General features: G+C 32.3%; 1 protein-coding gene across 1 annotated transcript in view; it reads right to left on the bottom strand.

Annotated features, from left to right (window-relative positions):
* Positions 1-3,093: 3,093 nt before the first annotated feature.
* LOC145322448 (uncharacterized) overlaps positions 3,094-21,171 on the bottom strand; it is a 165,154-nt gene continuing 147,076 nt past the window's right edge. The window contains exons 20-27 of the mRNA XM_080164449.1: positions 12,431-12,544; positions 9,358-9,464; positions 7,870-7,981; positions 7,525-7,617; positions 6,902-7,114; positions 4,023-4,080; positions 3,641-3,690; positions 3,094-3,303 (exon numbers count right to left, since the gene is read on the bottom strand). Of these exons, the coding sequence (XP_080020575.1) occupies positions 3,139-3,303; positions 3,641-3,690; positions 4,023-4,080; positions 6,902-7,114; positions 7,525-7,617; positions 7,870-7,981; positions 9,358-9,464; positions 12,431-12,544 (912 nt within the window). The 3' untranslated portion in view covers positions 3,094-3,138. The remainder of the gene's footprint in view (positions 3,304-3,640; positions 3,691-4,022; positions 4,081-6,901; positions 7,115-7,524; positions 7,618-7,869; positions 7,982-9,357; positions 9,465-12,430; positions 12,545-21,171) is intronic.

Genomic DNA, 21,171 nt, shown 5'->3' with positions numbered 1-21,171 from the left:
TTTCATCTTGACAACTTTTTCTACAGTTATAAGCATGTTCGCCATTACAACTTCAACGGACGATCTACTCGAGCACCATAACCGTTCGATTGAGTACGTTCACTAAATAACTATAACTAATTATACTGTTTGAAATTTTTAAGAAATAAAGTGGTTGACATCTATGAAGCTATAAAATGACAAAATCTGCCATAAATGTAAATTAATTTTTTTTATATAATATCATTCCTGCGCTACTTTTGGTAAACTTTCCTTGTTTTATATTATATAAAAGTTGTTTTCATCTATTATGCAGGGGGTCCAAATAAAGCCTGTGAAATATTGTTCATTTTCAAAGTAAAATTTTGCAATTTTAATTAGAGGCGGTAAATTCATTAGTACACAATAAAATAATTTTCTCTGTTGCATTTTAGTTGGATGATAGGATGAGCAAATTATTTGAAAAAAATATTTTTTTCCTCTCTATCCTAAAAAACTTTATAGGGTGCCTTTATAGGGATAATCACTCATTTAAATAATAGCTTTGATATCTGCGGCAAGCACCAAACTAGAAACGTTTAAATTGATGCTTTTCCGGTTAGGTGCATTAACAGTAAGAGGAATTTATTAGCCCTTAAACAGGTTCAACACAATAAAGTTTTTAATAAAATTAAAACAATATCTAATGTACGTTTATAATGTAGAAACGCAGCAACAACAGATTTTTTCATAACTTTTACCTATCTTTTATTTTTACTAAAAGTATAAGTTAACTGAATTGCTGTTGCATTCTTAAACTACATTTCACCAACTATTTTTGTCAGGAATATTTCTAATACATTGATGGGAATACCTAATAGCTTTGTTCTTTGCTATTTTGTATAAATTTATCATATATATTATTACATATTAATCCATAATACAAAGTAGTACGATGTCTGTCTGTCTGTCCGTCTGAAGCTTAAGATCTCAGTAACCACTGAACCGATTGGGCTCTACTCTTCACTCAACCCCCCCCCCCAAAAAAAGGATAAAATTCCCACCGCAATTTTTTTTTTATTTTATTTTTCTTTTAAATTTAAATAACACAATAATAGGTTGATCAAACCTCTTGGGGCAAAGCTCCTACCCCTAGATGCTAGGGGCGAAGCCGCTAGTTGCAAATAAAGGGTTAAGATATTTATTTTTTTGCTTTTTTTAAGGGGGGGGGGGTGAGGGGAGAGGTTGAATCAGAAATTTTTTTACTATGTAAATGTTCTTGTTTTCGAAACCGATTAATAACCGCTGGATTAGAACCGGTTATCAGCCATACCGAAAAACCATGAATAGCATTGAATTTAAAAAAAATGTAATACCAAATTTGTAAACCCAGACCTTTGGGTCTAACAAAACAATAATTTTTAATTTTAAAATACGTGTAAACTGTCTATTGTACGATATAAATAACTATACCTATTAGTAATTTCAAAACATATTGTTCGTGAATATAAGGTATTTTGCATTTTTGTACCTTTACCAATTTTACTGACGTCAAGCGTTTGTAATTTTAAAAGCTGTTACGTAACACAATGAAATTAAACAAAGTAAAAATCGATAAGTCGATAAAAATCATTGCAATTTGGATAATTTTTTATACGCACAATAAATGCGGGAAGTTTTTTTTTGATAAACTTTTTAAAAACTCTCTACCGTCAGGGAATACAAATACTAGTTATGTATCGCATTGTATTATAAACAGCTTTCCACAGACGTAAAAATGTACAAAGCTGGTTTTAATATTATAATTGTACAATTTATATTCGTAGAAAACTGGATATAATACGATACGATACATGATTTTTCAGTTTTTCAGTATGGCTCAGAACCGGTTATAGTCCAGCAAATATTTGTCAGTTTCGAAGCCACACTGAAAAAAATCTATGCATTTTTTCAATGATCTAAGGGGATAAAGCAATGGACGATAATTTGATGTGCACTCATGATACACAAAATTAACCCATTTGAATAAGTAAATGTAAAGGTTTTTAATTCGCTATTTAAGGAACGTATTTATAAAACCTTAGAGACTAATATTAATTACAGTCCAATGTCCCTATTCTTTGTTTATAAACAGATTCTAAATTTCCAAAAAAAATATTTCCTTCGGTACAGACAAACAGATACCCAGCTACTTTAAAAGAAGAGTATTCCTAAAATTTAATAAAAAAGCATTTAATTTTTTATGATAATTTATTTCATACACTGAAAACCTACATACACAATTTTATTTAGACATTTCATTTTTAAGATTTATTTATAAATAGATTAACACTTTTCATAGATTATTTTGAAATAAAAAATAGTAGTATTTTAATTTTTTTTTATGTTAAGCTATTTATAATTATTTATAGATTACATAAAAACGGTAAGTATCATCATTTTGGCAAAATTAATTTTTTATATCATTTTTAAAAAAACAAAAATCAAAGGATCTTTCTAAGGACGAGCGGTAAAGATTTAGGCGACTTAAAACACTGGCTTATATTTTTGTGCTTCCAGACAGTATAATTTATTTTGGAACTTTTCACAATTTAAATAGTTTGGGCTGAATTTTGATAGGTAATTAGTGACACCTTGATATTAACAAAGTATTTGATACCATTGTACTCCTCTACGTCACATTATATCTTGGGTGCGTTTGTTAGTATTTCATCAGAATAAGAGCTTTAGAACTCTAAGTTAGATGGATAGACAGACAAACACATTCCTTTTTTTTTATAAAAGAACAGATGCAAAATCTACGATTTTGGTCCTATTTTTCACTTATAAAATTTATTATTATTGATGTATTGAAAAATGCCCATTTCTCTCACAGAAAAAATATAATCAATTGAATTAAGTTGCTTTAGTCTTTAGCAATCGCTTATGAAGAAAGTTCCACATATAATGATCACAACATTGTTCTTGATTAAGATAAAATTTGGAGAAATCTTAATGATTTTCACAAACAAATTATTTTTATTGCTTTTATTTATGTTATAGTTTTTTTCTTCAAAATCAGTCTCTTTCATTCAAAATATCATTTGATAAAATTTTTTAATTTACAAAATATAGCCTTATCAATACAGTTTAAAATTGTGTATCATTAACATTTATTACTAGAGCACAAGAAATAATATTCTAAGAATTATTATTAAAATGTTTACATGTATGCTTACTTAATGTTGAACTATTGGAGTGTGGGTGTCGCGACAAGGTTGACGTGTTGGAATGTTTTGTCAACGTTGATGAGTTTGAATGTGGCAACTGTGGATTGGGTATCACAGGGCTTGACACGTCACAACTCTAGAAACATAGATAATATAGTTATAGGAGATAGTGAGGAATAAAAGCAGCTTATATTGCCTAATAAAAAAGGACATCATACAATACAAATAACTATTGATAGGCAAGTATACATTGGTTTTTATGTCTGTTGCTAAGACTTCGATAAATAATGATCCGTTTGAGTTCTCTATTTTATCGAAGCTTCTCATAGGTCTAAGGATACTTTTTATGCCTTTTTATTTTAGATATAAATCTTGGGATGGTTTTAAGGAATTTTTCTGCATCCAGTAAGACACTAGTGGAGCTTACGGACGAACGCATGGAGTAATTGATACATTATGTTTGAAATATTTACCTTTAAAATAGATTTAAGTTTGGTGACAGATTCTCCTTCTTCTGTACACCCTAAAATAAAAATAGTTTTAATGGAAAATAACACAAATATTGGATTTGTTTAAACATATTTGAGGGGGGGGGGGAGATTTATTTAATCTGGAAACAAATACACCAAGATAAGTTAAAAAGCAAAATTGCATAGAACTCAAAAACCTGGATTTGCTTAGTGGCAACCAGGATGTACTGGTTAAATTTTTTTTGAAAAGTCATAAAAATTTTAATGTAATTAATTTAATGTTCATAAAATCTTGGGAGGGAAGGACCTCCGCCCTCCTCTCCGTAAAGAGTTTAGTGTTATAGCTGTTTGTCGTCCATTGTCACTTAAGATTTTCAAGACCTACCTTTTTGTAAACTGGAAGTAGATACTGAATGTCCAGGTTTGGATTTTGATACACACGCCTAGATACAAAACTTTAATAGATTTTTAATGTTTGATATAGAGTCAAGAATATGTTGAATTAATAGGAAGAAAATAATCAAAGTATAAAAAGTAATAAGGATTTTTGTCTACAACTTCGAATACAGAGGACCTAGATGCTAGGGATGTAGCAGATAGTAAAAATATAAAGCGTTAAGGATTAACTTGATATAAATTTCCAATTAATTCAGTCGTTACGGATATATTTTTACTTTTAGACAAACATATCTCCAAGTTTTTAGTATTAGAGATATAAATCTTAAAATTACTGAAATGGGAAAGAATTATGAAATTGTGATTTTAAAAATTCCCTACATAATTTTATTTTGGGCTCGGCAGCCGCGCATTCAACATACAGGATCTGCTCATTTTTACTGTGTAAAGTTGCTGTTCGCGCAGCTGGAGCCAATCGATTACAATTCAGCTCCTAAATTCCTACTAACATAATGGCTTATAGCATATTGATACAAAAAATTCAGTGATATCACTCAAAGTGAAATTTAAAAAATAAGGTAGTTTTTTCCTATGCCTACCCCTGCAGTGTAGTAACTCTGTGTAGGGCTGCCCAGTACCCTATATAATCTAATCTGTTCACTAGCAATAAAAGAAATTACTTCCCCCCTAATTTCAATATAAGAAAAGGGGGTGTTTTGTGCTCGACTAAGAATTTTGAGGGAAACCCCTTTTTTACTATCAAGCTGCCACACCTAAATTTTTTAATGAATACTCAGCCACCCTAAATATACACTAGTGCTGAGCCCTGGTTTTATTGCTCTGTACTAAAAATATTTGCTCGCATAAAATAAATGAAGCTAAATTGTTCTAAACTTTCATATAATTAATGTGGAAAGTTTTAAATGGCTAAGAACATACATATATTCAGTATAATTCATAACACACTAAATACACTTAAACTTTAAGCTTTAAACTGACTGAACCCCAATTTAAAGTTGGGTCCGTATACTCATTTAAAACATAATAGGTATTGCATAGCGAGGTTAACATAAATCAAATAACTTTTAGATCAAGAAAAAAATCCATTAAGTTGGGGGTAATTATTGTAAATGTTTTTTTTTTAAGAACAACTTTAAAATGGGGGTGGGTGGGAATATATTTTCTCTTAGAGCGATTTGTCTAATAAGGGGGCTGTTACCATCCTCTAAAGTAAATAGAAAATCTTGCTTGAATTTAAACGAAACTATTCTAAAATGAAGTGCTATATATCGGTCCAGTGGTTAGCAAGATCTTTTGGTACAAACACACATAATAAGACACAGACATGCATCACCTTACATTATAAAAGAATAACCAGCTCTTTAAAGAACAATTTTTAGAATATGTTTAAAATGGACGTACGGACAATCTGGTAACGATTATAGACTTGCTACTCTTTCTAAATCGTACCTAACTATTACAGGAATCATCATGCAAAGTTTGAAATCGATAGGAAATTCTAATATGCCTAAATTAACGAAAAAAGCTATCCGTTACGGACAGACGGACCGACCCTCATTATAGAAAAGATTCACTATTTAAAAAGGTTCGCTTTTAAAAAACTAAAATTTGTTCTAACATACATATGTGTCAGACAGGGAAATGATTTGCTTTTGAATATTTCATATTTAAAACAATAAAAATCTAATCTAGAATTGATAAATTTGAAATATTTTCTTTTAAATTTTTAGATAAAATAAGGTTTACGTGTTGGAAATAATAAGGATTGGATGCATTCTGTTTAGAAATAGAAAAGGCATATGCTTATATACGATTTAGAGAAAAGTAAGTTGCAAATTTAAATTAGAATTTTTTTTCATTTTTTAATCAATTTTAAGAATTACCCCTTACCCTGATTTTAATTAAATTAGTTATTTAAATAAGGGAGGGGGTTCTGTGCTCGCTAGAGGAAAATCTAATTGATATTTAATTTTTGGAAAGATAATGATATGGTAAAAATTAAAATTTTTAATGGGTGGTTCTTAAGTAAACTCTAAATGATTACATTAAAGTTTTACGAGGAAATACAAACTGTCCCAATTTTGTATAACTTTTGCGGAACAAGTCCTATTACGTCATATTTTTCTTTCCCGAAAAAGAGAAGGGGGGAAGAAAATCTCTTCAAAAGAGATGGGGAAAACCCCCTTTTCTCCCATTTCTTTTTTCTTCCCCCCTTCCCTTTTTTTTCTTTCCCCCTTCCCTTTTTCGGGAATGAAAAATATGACGTAATGGGAACATGTTCCGCAAAAGTTATACAAAATTGGGACAGTTTGTATTTCCTCAAGTTTTACCCTTTTTCCATTATTTTTTTTAACCATAAACTTATGCCTCACTCCTTGGACATGTTTATCCTTGCATACTGCTGGAAGTAGTAATTTTAATTTCGAATTCATTCTTTCCTCCAAATAAAATTAGATAAAAGTTGTAAACTTTGTTATGTTTTCAATTTTAAGTTGCATTTTTAACCTTGACTTTAGCTATTTCATGTAAACTAACATCATAAATAAACCAAAGATTATTGAATTTGAAATCACTTTTGGAAAATGGAAACTAGAATAGTCAACCTATATCCTCCTTTTTGAAAATATTTCTTTTTTAATAGCATGGTGGTAAAGTTGAATTAAAAGGCGTTACTTAAAATAGAATATTGGTACTCTCCCATAAAGCGGTAAGCGAGCATAGAACACTCACACCTCCCTTTTAAAAAAATAACTTGATAATAAAGTTGGAGGGGTAGTTTTTATCTTGTGTCAAACATTTGCGGGGGACCTGATTTGAGGGAAACCACCTCCAGCCTGGCTGTTTTACCTGTAGCTCACTCGTGGCTGGCGGAAATTTGAAGCTCTGAGGTTCTTCTACAAAAGCAGAATTAAACGGCTGCGGCGGTGTCACCGGTTTAGCGGCCAGGAAGCTGCTGACCATACTCTCCTCACCACTGGCAGCTGCAGTGAAAGGTTTAGCAGCCGCTACTGGAAATGTGGAGCTGTCAGCAGCCTGGTGATCAGGGGTGCAGGTGTAGTCCTAAAATTAATATATCTCACAAGTTCTAGATTTTAACATATTTTATTTTTAAATTTATTAGGTGTTTTTCATAAAAGTGCCTATAAAGCACTAGAACCAACCTATCTTTAAAAAAAAATGAAAATAAGGCTGTTTTTTCATCTTCATAAGCCTATCCCCAAAGTAGCACTAACCATGGGGGTTCTATACTTATTGTGCACTAACCCAGAACCTAATATAAACTAATCTAAACCATCAAACAAATTGAACCCTATTTTCAATTTATTTCAAGAAAAGAGGCAGGTGTAATGTGCTAAACAAGAAAGTTTGTGGAGAATTGCCAACTAATGTTGTGTGCATTCATCATATGTAACTGTAACATATGTACCTAGAAGTTGCTCAATCCTGAAAGCTGCCATTCTATTTCGTACCTGTATACTGGAAGTTGCAGTAGCTGTAAAAGTTGCGCCATCCTGGTAACTATTTGTCAGCTGCATGCAGTCTTGATCTGATGAATCTCGACTCTAAAAAGTAAGACTTTTAAAATCCTTATAAATATAGGTTTTATTATTCTTATTAGTTTTAGGACCTAAATAATCAAGAAGTTGGAGGAGACACTTTTATAATGAAACACCAGGGCCAGCTCAAGCTCCACTTTCAAGTACATTATGACATTGTGGGAGCCATCTTGCTTTAACGTCTGTTGCTTGTATCTTTTACTTATAGACGTAAAATAATTGTTACAATAATTTTTTTGTTTAGAAATGTCTACAAACCTCATGATCATGTGCCATCAACATTCTTCTTTTCATCACCAGATGCACAGTTATGGGGAGGATTGATAACACCAGCAGTAGGCCAAGTAATATTCCAACTATTGGTACCATTCTAAATCAAACAAAGTATGAACGTTTGTACCGTTTCAATCTCTTTGGAACTCTTAAAGGTCAGAAATTGCTTAAATAAACCAAGACAAATCTTTGAATAAAGCTATTGCATTATTTAGCACTTTCAGTTGACTTATGTAACTGAAATCGGACAACAATCTTATTTTCTTTCTTTTTGGATTAGTCATGGATAAGATAATAACGATAATCTTGTTCTTAATTGTAATTTTTTAAATTTAGGGAAAGAAAGGGGAGTAGACCAATTCTTCTGGTAACAAGTACATCGAGCGTTATGTAAAATCATGAGTTTTATTTTAAAATTTTATCTAATTAAATTTATAATCAAAATTTCCACCAAAATTTAATCAATTTTTCAATAGTAATTTTGCTAATTAAATTTCTATAAAAAGTAGATGATTGTATCAAAAATGTGTGTGTAACAAGCATGAAAAAACACCTAAACAGCTCGTCAAATAATTATCATTATTAAGACAAATGATGGCACACTAAATTACCCTTTCTGTAGATTACAATTAGTGGTTTAAATAAACAAATCTATCAAAATTCAAGTTGTTGAGCCAACGTATAAGAAAACGTTATTATAAAACGTTGGGGACTATTGTAATAAAGAGCTAATTCCCCCCCTCTCTCTCTTGGATGTCTGTAGAAATAAGAGAGTAAGATAAATGTAGAGCAGTTGACCCTTCACCCCTCAAAGAATTAAATGAAAAATTATTTTTTAACAGAGAGATATCCACCAATCTCCCTCAGATGTAAATTTAAAGGCAGCTAGCCGCAAATTGGTGAGACTATTAAGAACACTCTGTTTTTACCATGAAAAATATTAAGAAAAATATTTTTTTTCGTTAGATAAATTATCCCTATCTCATAGAATTTATATAAGATTTTATTTTGAAAATATTTTATTATTTTGCAGAAACAATTGAATATAATGTTGCAAATATTTTAGCTTCAATAACAACATTTCATAAAAACACTTAGATTACAATTATGTAAGTTGTAAACAGACAAACGGTTATTTCCATCTCAATTCATCTTATTCTGCAAACAACAATCCATACGGATAGCAAAGTAGAAAACTTTCCAAGATTTAAAGCGGCTATAACAGAAATTTAAAAAGGGATGTAAATGATATTTGTTTGATAGATATCATATGGAAAACTGATTTTTTTTCAATCATGAGATTAAAACCAGTTTTTTAAGCCCGTGTCTTCGCCATCTCGGGGCTAAAAAACTGGTTTTAATCTTATAATTTTACATTTTATAACTATTAACATAATCGGGGTGTATATTAATCTATCGTCCATTATCTTCTCCCTAAAAATCCCTGACAAAACTTTTAAAACTATTTATTACCTGTCATAGGAAGGATTTGATAGCCGTGTAGTAGCAGCCAGCTGTTCCTCAGATCTTAAGGTGAAAGTCTCCATCGTGATTGGATAAAAGCTCATAGGTTTAGGACCCTGAAAAATAAAAAAAAAAAATAAATATTAAATTTTGAAAAATGTACAAAAAATGTGTTATGTTATAATGGAAACACTTTCTTTAAAAGATTGCATAACTCAACCCTATATAATTTAGTTAAATACTATGACTTTAACACAACAGTTGTGTTTTTAGGGAGAGTTAAACCATTTCAATAAAAACAATTAAGCCTAAAGATTTCTCTAAAGCAAAAATTTTATAATATGTTAAGTAATGCGTTTATCAAGAAAAAAGAATTCATATCTTAAACAAGGATGACAACATCCATAAAAGTCAAGCACTGAAACGGTAGGACAAACGGACATTAACATTTGAATAGTGTCAGAAGTGAATAATCAAAATATAAATGTATAAGAGTCGAACCAAAATTGTAAGTAAATTTGTTGAAAAACTGCTGGATACAGGATAATGTTTATGAACATTCTTACATTTTTAGGACTTAAATATAGAGTTGCTTTGCTTATAACATTATACTTTGTTGTCCCAGGAATTGATATACCAAAAATCAGATCAATCGGATCACATGAAAATTTGTTGTTAAAAAGTAAAAAATCAACATGTTTAAAATGGACGTACGGATATTTTGGTGATGATTATAGAGTTGCTACGCTTTCTAAATCGTACCTAACTACTAAAGGAATCGCCATGCAAAATTTGAAATCGATAGGACAATTCTAACATGCCTAAATTAACGAAAAAAGCTATCCGTTACGGACGGACGGACGTATGGACCGACTCTAATTATAGAAAAGCTTCGCTTTTAAAAAATTAAATCATTTTAGTATTTTTTTTGCAGATGATAATTCCCGCATTCGTTGTGTTATTTTCAAGTAAGTTATGTTTAATTCATGTATTTGTGTATTTATGTGTTTGTATGTGTGTGTGTGTGTGTGTGTGTGTGTGTGTGTGTGCCCTAACAAACATTATCTTCTCTTTGTCAAATGTTCAATGGATCTAATTTGAATAATAATACTGGCGAGCATATACAACTTTTAGTTAAGAAAGGGAACATTAAAAATTACCTCAAAAGCCAAAGTAAACATTCAAAATAGTCAAAATTTTATCGAAAAGGATCTAATTTTAATTATAATACTGGCGAGCATTCACAACTTTTAGTTAAGAATGGTAACATTAAAAATTACCTCAAAAGCCAAAATAAACATCCAAAATAGTCAAAATTTTATCGAAAGGATCTAATTTAAAATATAATACTGGCGAGCATACACAAATTTTAGTTAAGAATGGGTACAACAAAATAAACCTCAAAAGGCCACATATGCTCATAATACAAATATAAAGAAATTTCCAGAACAGTCAAAATTTTATAGAATTAGATCTAATTTAACAGTCAAAATTTAACAAACTGGATCTTATTTGAATAATATTACTGGCGAGCATACACCACTTTTAGTTAAGAATGGGAATATTAAATTTACCATAAAAAGCCGAATACGGTTATAAAACGCAAATATAACGAAATAGTCAAAGTTTTACTGAAATGGATTTAAATTGAATAATAGTAATGGTGATCATACTCAACTTTAAGTAAAGAATGGGGAAATTGTAATAATCCAATAACATATGGTTATAACACTCAATTAATAAAGAAATTTCCAAATAGTCAAAATTTTATCGAAATGGATCTAAATTGAATAAAAATACTGGCGAGCATATACAACTTTTAATAAATAAAGGGAACAATAAGTATTTGCCTCAAAAGGCCAAATATGGTTATAACACATAAAATTTTTTTCAGGGATCGGAAGCCTCACGTAAGCCGCGTGTAAGCCTCAGTGAAATCGTGATTTTATCACTATAAAATTCAGCTGGATGTATAAAACGGCTCTTTAGCAGACAATCCTTCTTTCTGAAATTTTTTTTTCTGCTCACAAGCAGGTTTAAAACTGAGGCTTATGCGCGGCTTACGTGAGGCTTCCGATCCCTGATTTTTTTAATATCTAAAGTAATAAACATTTTTAAAAAATATATTTGATTAAATTAGTAATACTGGGGTGCATACACAACTTTTATTTTAAGAATGGAAACTTTAAATTTTACCCAAAAAAGCCAATTACAGCCATAACACACAAAAATAAATTTCAGTAATCATTTTTTTCTTTAAAACTGATGCTAAAGTTGAATAAATAATATTATGTTGTTGTAAACTATATGGTACACTTTTTTAATTTTTTTGAATTAGGACAGCTATCATAAAGCGAATAATTTTAAAAAGTTTTCATATTAAAGGGGGAAATGCCAATCCCTCATCTCAACAGGAAAAGCAAGAAAACAAATAACTTTTTTTCGGGAACTAAATATCAATTTGCTGTAAAATATGATATATTGTTAAGAGTATATACTTTATTAAGTGTGATTTCCTGCTGTCTTTACTTTTATTTTATTGGCAATTTTGAGGTATAAAAACATTTTCAATGGCAATTTTTACAGGAGTGTAACTCTTACATAAGGGTTGTTTAGAATAAGGTATAGTTTGTGCAGCCTTTAAAATTTTTATAATGCATTTTGGTCATTTGAAACCTATCTTTTCATAATCTTGAAAATTTTTTTGTAAACGTTATGTAGGTTTATACAAATTATGCTAATTTTTAAAGATATATATGCCTTACAGAAAACTATGCACATATTTAGTTACACTTTGACTCACTTTAATAGTAGCTACATAACTTTTATGACAGGATTATTAAGCAATATTTACTGACAGAAAAACTTTTCTTGAATGCAGTTACTCTTAGACTAATACCATGTTTATGAGGAATAAACTTTTGGCTTTTTCCTGCTGCACTCCTTATGAATATAAATATTATTGTTTTTTAATCTAAGGTATTTGAATTTATCTTAAAAATATTTTTTACAATAATGCTGCGCCATTTGCAATCATAGAACATCCTAAACTAGGATTAAGTGTAGTTACTCTATGACTCACCCTAGTTCTGAGGGAGACAATAAAGTCAGTAGAAGCTGGCAGATTTGCAAGATGTAGTTGTGGATAATCAGCGGAGATATTCGCAACTAGGTCACGCGTGTCAGATCTGTACACCTGTAATATAATATAATATAAAATCAACATCTTATTTATCACATACTCAAGTATAATTAATCCCATTAAACAAGGTTTAATAACTGAAATTGGTTTACATTATTCAATTGTGAAAATTAGGACCCTATAGGCATGTAGTCAAGGTTAATTAGGTTTTTTAAAGAATAAATTATTAAGGTTCTTTTTTGGCTGTTAGGTGTAGCTAACCACTGATACTAACTGATTTCTTCCTGTTCAAGTTTTTTTTTGTATAATTAGGTCATGGAATGATTTTTAGCTCTCTTTCTGCCCTTTCCTCCTATAGTGTATACAAAACCATAAATGCTAGGGGCATAACTGTTCTATTTTATAAAGGGGTAAAGCCTTTTTAGTTATAACATCAAAAACAAAAAGAAAATATTTTTTTCCTAAAAAATATATGGGCCCAAAGTGATAGAAAATTTAGCTTCAAGATTTTAATTATAAAATAACATCATGTTTTACTCAAATATTTTTAAAATTTTTTTTCTTCTTTTTAAGATTTATTTGTATGAAAATAAAAATAAAAGTTTTAGATGGATACAACTAACTCTAACTTATTTTACTACAATTGATGGTATTATTTTGTTTACTTCTTCTGTTTTTATATATTTTCTGTGATTTCATAAGCTTGTTTTCTTTGGAATGAATGAAGCAATAATATAAATGTTACAACATTTTGACAACCGTTTATACAGAACTGTATACACTGTGCAGCACAATTACCAACAGCATATATATCCTTCAACGTCTTTTCAATTGCCAAAATCTGAAATGCATCTTTCTTTTACTTCCATCCCCACCCTCCGTTGGTATGCCTCTATTTTCTTAACTTTTTGATAGCCACAATATTCATTTTACTATTTTATTTCCATTGTACTCTAATTGCAATTATTGTCTTTGAATGGCTCTTATTCAGAAAGAGATCCTTTATGTTAAAGTAAACTAATCATTTTTTATTCAGAATAATGTTAGACAGTATCCTGGTTTAATCTTTATAGCGTGAGGCAAATAATTTCCTTTCTTTGAAAAATTCGTTTTTATCCATTCAGAATAATTGTATCTTCTTTTTATAAAATCTAAATATGTCTTTTTCAATCTTACAAGTGTTTCTATTGACTGTGTATTTTAAATGTATGCTTATAATTAAATACATAAATATTAGGCATACCCATTTGCTAGGATAGTTTAATCTTCTTTTTTTTGAAAATAAGTTCACCTAATTAAGAGATTTATATACTTAGATAAATCTAACCAGTTTTGGTTGTGTAAAAAAGAGTAGATTCCAAATGTGTTGTCCAACTTTAGCACAATTTATTCTCTATTGCTGAAAAAAAAACTGGTTGGAAGTACTATGATACTATGCATTGAAAAAAAATCAATCTGTTTTATGCAATTCAAACTGCCATAACAGAGCAAAGAAGAAAAAATAGTTGGTCATAAACAAATGTTAGGGGGTGCACTGAGGGAAGGGGGGCAGCAAGAGGGGGAAGTAAAGGGGTGCAGCAGGGGTGCATTATTTAATATTTACTGTAGCTCTGGCAAAACCATAAAGTACAGCTGTTTATTTATGCACTAAGATGCAGTACACACACACATACACACACACTCACACACATTTATGAATTCACCTAGAAATAAAACAGATTCACATGCACAAACACATTATAATGCACAAAAATAAAGATTTTTATTTTTTATATTGAACAAACATCTCCATATATTTTATACATAAAGTTACAATTCAACAAAAAAAGAATATAATACCTTTTTTTCTGCAAAATCATTGTATATGTGTAAACAAAAAAAAAGGTTTACAAATTGATTTTCTTTTGCATTTAAATTATGAACTTCTTACTATCCTTTTATTTCTTCTGATAAATGCAGAGGAGAAAGGGGAATAAGGAACATTCAAGCTTTTATTTTGAGGTGGGTAATTGAAGGGTTTAAGAGTTTGAGGTGGCTAAAATGAGGGGATTTAAAGGTTGAGAGGCTTAAAAAACTCCTTTACCCCCACCTTTTGACGTATATGAGGAGCATTTTCATAGATTTAATTTTAAAACAGAGCTGTATCTTTAAATCGTTAAGTGTAGCCGTCGCCACTGCCAGAGGTACGGCCGCTCACCTGATAGCAATCTTTAAATCAATATGGCTACACGTAGCCATGCACCGTTCCTGGACACGCGGAAAGTGGGGTACAGTTATTTAACCAATCATATTTGAAGTTTGAATATTTCTTGAAAAATATTAAATAAATCAAAACTAGGGTGATTTCGTAGTGAAATATTACTGTTTATTAATATTTTGTAAATATTATTTTCCCGTAAATATATTAAAAGAAGTTGTATCAACTTTTTTTTTTATAGCTAGCCGGTGCTTTTAGTAAGTAGTAGATGTAAAATTTTTCATAGAATTCAGATATGCAATCGGTTTTTTTGTAGACCTCTTATTTTTTAAGTAATTTAAGTTTAAAAAAAAAAAAATTAAGTCGATTTTAAGGTACTAAAATGCAACAAAAAAAAGAAAGAAAATGGCCATTATGAACAAAAATAGTAAGATCTTTAATTTGACACCTTACTTTTTCAATTCTGTCAGGTAATTATTGAAAAAATCGATTTTTTAAAACCCACGAGAATAAAAACTTTGAACTCAATTTTATCATTTCACAAGTAAAAAAATATGGGTTCATATATACCTTTAGAATCAGAAAAATATTACGAATCCATTGTAAGCAAAATTGAAAAAAACAGTTTACAATATAGTATATAAACTACAATAAAAGGAATTATATGAAAATATCATATTATATTGTACAGGCAACGTCTTAACTTTTGAATTGGGTATAAAAATGGGAAGGGGGTATAGAGGGGGTAAAGAGGGGGTAAAAAAGGAAAGACGATATTGTTGCCAGAACAAAAAATACAATTGGCCATTTTTATATTTTTTTATTTTTTTACTTTTTTTCAATTTTGCTTACAATGGATTCGTAATATTTTTCTGATTCTAAAGGTATATATGAACCCATGTTTTTTATGTCTGTTTGAGAAAATATTTAGGTCTAAAGTTTTTATAAAACTGAGGTTAAAAAAATAGATTTTTTCAATAATTACTCAACAGAATTTTAAAAGTAAGGTGTCAAATTAAAGATCTTACTATTTTTGTTCTTACTGGCCATTTTCTTCTTTTATTTTGTTGCGTTTTAGTACCTTAAAACTGACTTAATTATTTTTTTTTAAAACTTAAATTACTTAAAAAATAAGAGGTCTACAAAAAAACCGATTGCATATCTGAATTCTATGAAAAATTTTACGTCTACTACTTACTAAAAGAACCGGCTAGCCATAAAAAAAAAGTTGATACACCTTCTTTCTTAATATCCCATGTACCCCGGAAGTCCAAACTTCACACCTTTCTGTATATTTCCTAACACATAGAAGGGGAATATTTAAATTGAAAATCTGAATATACTAATATATATTAACAGAGGGTAATATCTTGTTACCTTCTCAGCTGGTCAACAAATATTAAAAAATATGTTTTAATATTTCAAAACCCGCTAAATTAGAATAAGGTTTGGTGAATATATTTTTGATGTATATTCACTAAATCTCGTAAGTACTGAAATAAATATAATCTATTTTTCCTTATTCCGTTCAATTTTGCTTCGACTCTTATACATTTATATTCTGATTATTCAGTTCTGACACTATACAAGTGTTAATGTCTTTTTGTCCTACCGTTTCAGTGCTTTTATGGATGTTGTCATCCTTGTTAATTATGTTTTCGTTGGCTTTAGATCTTAGGGACTTTTATTGAATTTTGATTGGTTTGTTCATTTAGTTCAGTGTCTAAACTTTTCAACCTCTAATTTTATCTACAGATGGGGCAAGACTGTGTCTCATCATTTATCGGCCATTGTATGTTGTCATGTAAGTGTAACTTTTTTCTTTAATTAAGTGTATTTTTTTTGAATGTTTCTTCCAATGATTTTAAAAGTTAGTCATGACTTGACTTGTTGTTTGCCTTTTTTTCAATATGAAAAGCCACAGAGACTATGGCTGCCGAACCCTGAATGAAAGAAAAGCTTTTCTAGTATGGCTTTGAAACCAATTAATATCCGCTGCATTTTCCATAATTTTCCACGGATATTAAAATAAAAAAGTTTGCATCCTTTAATACACCAATTTATCAGCCATTGTCTTATCAAAATTAAACTAGGAAACGGCTATACTTTATTTATTCCACTCCTTGGGGCGGGGGGGGGCTATAAACATAGATATCATACGTGTCCTGTGACTTTACAAAGCCGGTCCAGGATATCATATTCTTAACATGTATCACATAACTCCACATGAAGCATTGTTGAAAAAATTAGGTCTGTTCTTAAAGCTCTTAAACAATTTATGTACTGAAAATATTGGCATTTTTTCATTTTACGATACGAAAATGCATAGTGATCAAAGAACCCCCCCCCCTCCCCTCCATATTTTGAAATAAATTGAAAATAAGGGAGTGGGAGTTTTCTCCTAATGTCTATCCCCTTGTACAAGTTCCCTAATTCTGCGGGGCTAAACTGTACCTAACAGAACCAAACCCAAGATCAAAGAATTAGTTTTTATATTTTTTTCATGAAAGGGTGTCGGATGTTTTTTTGGTCGCTAGTCAATTTAAGGGAAATCTCCCACTTTAAATTTAAAATTTTGGCAAAAATATCAAGGATCTATATATATTTACTAGGAACACAGTAATAGTGTCTGACTGATTATGACGTAACAAAAAAAATCAGCCAATGAGAGGCCACTATAAATTTTACCATTGGTCAATAACGGCCTCTCATTGGCTAATTTTTTTTTGTTACGTCATAATCAGTCAGACACTATTACTGTGTTCATTTACTAGCGGCTTCGCCCCTAGCCTCTAGGGGCTTTATTTCTGAAGGTTCAGGGGAGAATTTTAAAAATTTTGTTTACATATTTTTAGATATTTTTTGTATTTTATAACATTTTACTACTCTTTATATCAATTTATAACTCTTTATAACATTTTGAAACTCTTTATAACTTTTTATATTGATTTATATTATTTAAAACCTTTGAAATTTTTCTTTTAAGTTTTTTTTTATTGTTTTTTAAAATTTCTTTGCCATTAGTCTTTTTGGGGCTTCTCCCTCACAGGAGAAGGAAGTTTTCACAATCTTTTTGAATTTGATAAAACAAAATTAAAAGAAGAAAAGAAATTTAAAAAGAAGAAAAATAATTGAAAATATAAAGAAAATATAAAAAAGTATAAAAATTAATAAAAATATATAAAAACATAAAAAACATTAAAATTAGAAAAAAATATGAAAATTTTTTTTTTGGGGGGGAAATTTTCATTTTAGGGGGGGGGGTTGGGGGTGTCCCACCCCCCAAGAAAATAGCTTAAAACCACCACAGGACCAATAGGTATATACCCTGAAGAGTAGAATCCAATCGGTTCAGTGGTTACCGAGATCTTAAGCTTCAGACGGACGGACAGACGGACGGACGGACAGACATCAAGCTACTTTGTATTATAGATAAAACCATATGTACATATTTTCATGTATAATCCTAAGTGACATAAGACAATTAAATTTAAGACTAGTGAATGTTTTTGGATGAAGTTTTTAATTCTTTTTACGAAGTTTATTTAATTTTATTCTGACAAACGAAGCATCGTAAGATTTATTTAAAATATTGAAATGTGTAATTGTTTGAATAAATAAAATAAAACACTAAAAGTTGAAAACAAGGAAGACATAGTGATGTGTGTTAGAAAACTTTTATTGCGACAAAACCAAACCAGACCCTAATTTAAGGGGTTTCAAACAATATTACTTAAATTTAATTCGAAAAGAAATGCGCCAATATCACAATTTCAAAGTTTTGTGTATTTGTGGTATTCGGCAACCGTGAGCCATGCCTATGGCAACCCTGACCTGGGTTCGGGGAAGGGCCAAGTGCCCTCCCCCGAGTCCTGGGGAAGGGGTCTGCCGACCCCCTCCCTATGCCTAACAATTAATGATAGATTCTGACAGCCGTATTATGGTTAAGCTGTATTGTTAATTCCCCCCACCCTTTCCAGGGATGGGGGATCATTATTGCCCAAACTGACTATTGTATATGTATTATATTGATTCTGTTTTATGATTATTTATTCCTATCTGTGTAGCTATTGTTTGTTGTATATAAAGTTAGTAATCCTTAGACCCTGAATAAAGAAACAACTGAATAGACTCTGTTTATTATTTAGTGATTGCTAGAGAAGCGTAGCTTCTCTATAGTATAGGTGTCCACGTCTGTTCACACTGCCGTAGTCATTTGAACTCTGGTGTCTGCCATTTATCCTAGGCGGATACCACAACTTTTGGTGACAGCTGTGTGAGATTACGGCAAACCACAAGTGTAGAGCAGACGCGCAGCTGAGGCTAAGGTACTCCCAGCAGTGAAACTGGCAAAACTGACACAAGCAACCTGAATTACCCACCCTGGATAGCAAGGTCTAACTCTGCATCCGGCAGTTGTGGAAGCGAAACCTAGCGAAAGACCACTAAGTGTGGCGGAACCCGAGCTGCGGAGAGTAGCGAAATCGGACGAGAGACTGCGGAGAGCAGCGAAACTTGACGGAGAACCGCGAGAAGCGCCGACATCTGACGGAGAATTGAGCGCTCAAGGGCTGAAACAGGCCTGCGGACGAGCTGAAACAGGCCAACTAAGTGTAAACGGCTGAAAATAGGCCAACATTTACTGCAAGAGATAGCAGGATTCGAACCAGCGGCGCTGCAGGAAGGGACATTCCCTGCCGCCACCAGCCGGATTCGGATACATGGCGCTGCAGGACGGGACATTCCCTGCCGCCGACAGGCTGAAACAAGCCAAATAGCTGCGAGCTGCGAGCGAACATACGAGTGTAGTGTACCAAGCAGAAGAAAACTACGTTAACTCCAAGTATCCTGAGAGGCTACAGCGCAGCCACCCATCTAGAAAAACAGATATTATATCACATTGCAGGGATTACCACCCTAGTGTGAAGGCTGAACAATAGATTTATGAGCAAGGATTGGTAAACAAATTTGTTGTGTATTGTGATAAAAACTAAAAATAGAACAGGCTTGGTAAGCAAATCTGTTGTGTATTGTGATAAAGCCAAAAATAGAACCTAGATGTAATATAATAATACATTGATAAACAATCTAACCCCCCAAGCCTTCAGCACAACAAATACACCCCTTATTCCAACGGAAGGGGAGGGGCCCCCATCCATTGAAGAAAATACAATCGAGGTGACATAACAATAAGCCCAGGATTAAGGAAAGGGCACAATTACCTCACCACACAGTTACCTCAAACCTACAGCACCCCCCCCCCCCTCTCCATAGGGGGAAACGGACGGTTTTACCCCGTCCCCTTACGCGCTCCCCCTTCCTACCCACACTTGAATAAGTCCGCCCACGGTGTGGAGATAGCGACCGGGAGAACAGAGCGCTATTTACGGGTCGCGCAGCAGAGCATGGGACGCATAACAAAATTCAACGGACAAATAAGACAAAGCGGACCAATGAGAGAGCGGGTTGAGGGATAGGTGCGCATTTTACCTGTGTGCGCGAATCTGCCGGTGCGTAAGCGCGTTGCAAGGAAAGGATATTTCACGCACACACACACACACAGGAGCGGAGCTACTCCATAGCATCCAACAGAGATATTTTTAGAAAAAAAAGACTTGCAAGCTTCTCCCTCCTATCTATAGTGTGATAAGGAAAACCCAATCAGTTCCTGACAGCAGTTCAGACCCTCAACAGCTATCTACCCCTACCAGCCTACTCTACAACTCAGAAAACTAGTGACAAGTACTTAGGTACACCTAATTTAAATCTTTGTAGTTAAACTACCAACCTAGTGATAAACAGTGTTGGCTGCTAGGCTAGAAAGCCCCAAGTGTAAACCATTTATAGTATTGACTTAAAACTCCGTGTCCCGCCGCTGAATCTTTGACCCGATGGAGCAGCCGCCAGCGCCAGGAGGCGACCAGCTCCAAGGATGGCTCCAGGATGATCCCCAGCCGGCTCCAGCCGAGTACCGCAAGCTGATGCTGAGTAACCTGCCGGAGTATCAAGGACCGCCCAAGCAATCCTGGAATTCCCACATCCGGAGACTCGAGATGTCATGGGCGGCTTACCGTGTGCCTCCCCATGACATACTGAACCGCCGCAACGCCCTTTTACTATCCCTGGCGGGGCAAGCGGCGGAGATGGCCTCTCATCTGTTTGGCGAGGCAGGCCAAGCCTTGACATACAAACAAGTCAAGGCCGAGTGTGAAATGTTATTTCGTCCAGCCTTTGAATCCCAGACTTTGAAGCAAGCCTTCAGGGATTATAGGCAAGACTCGACAGAACCTATACAAGCATACATATCCACAAAGTGTGCCTTGTATAGGGAGGCCTATAGCCATGAGGACCTTGAATTGTTGATAGACGAATTAAATCGTGGCATTCGTAACGCTAATGTGAAACGTGAAATGATGAGTCATGAGATCGCCTCGGTACCTGAGTACACGAGGCGAGCCATGTTTACTGTCACAATGATCACCAA

This window comes from Acartia tonsa, chromosome 6 (genome assembly GCF_053477335.1).
Source record: "Acartia tonsa isolate MP-2025a chromosome 6, ASM5347733v1, whole genome shotgun sequence".
Lineage (NCBI taxonomy): Eukaryota > Metazoa > Arthropoda > Copepoda > Calanoida > Acartiidae > Acartia > Acartia tonsa.
Note: the sequence above shows the minus strand (reverse complement) of the source record. Positions and strands in the feature narration are given on the sequence as shown.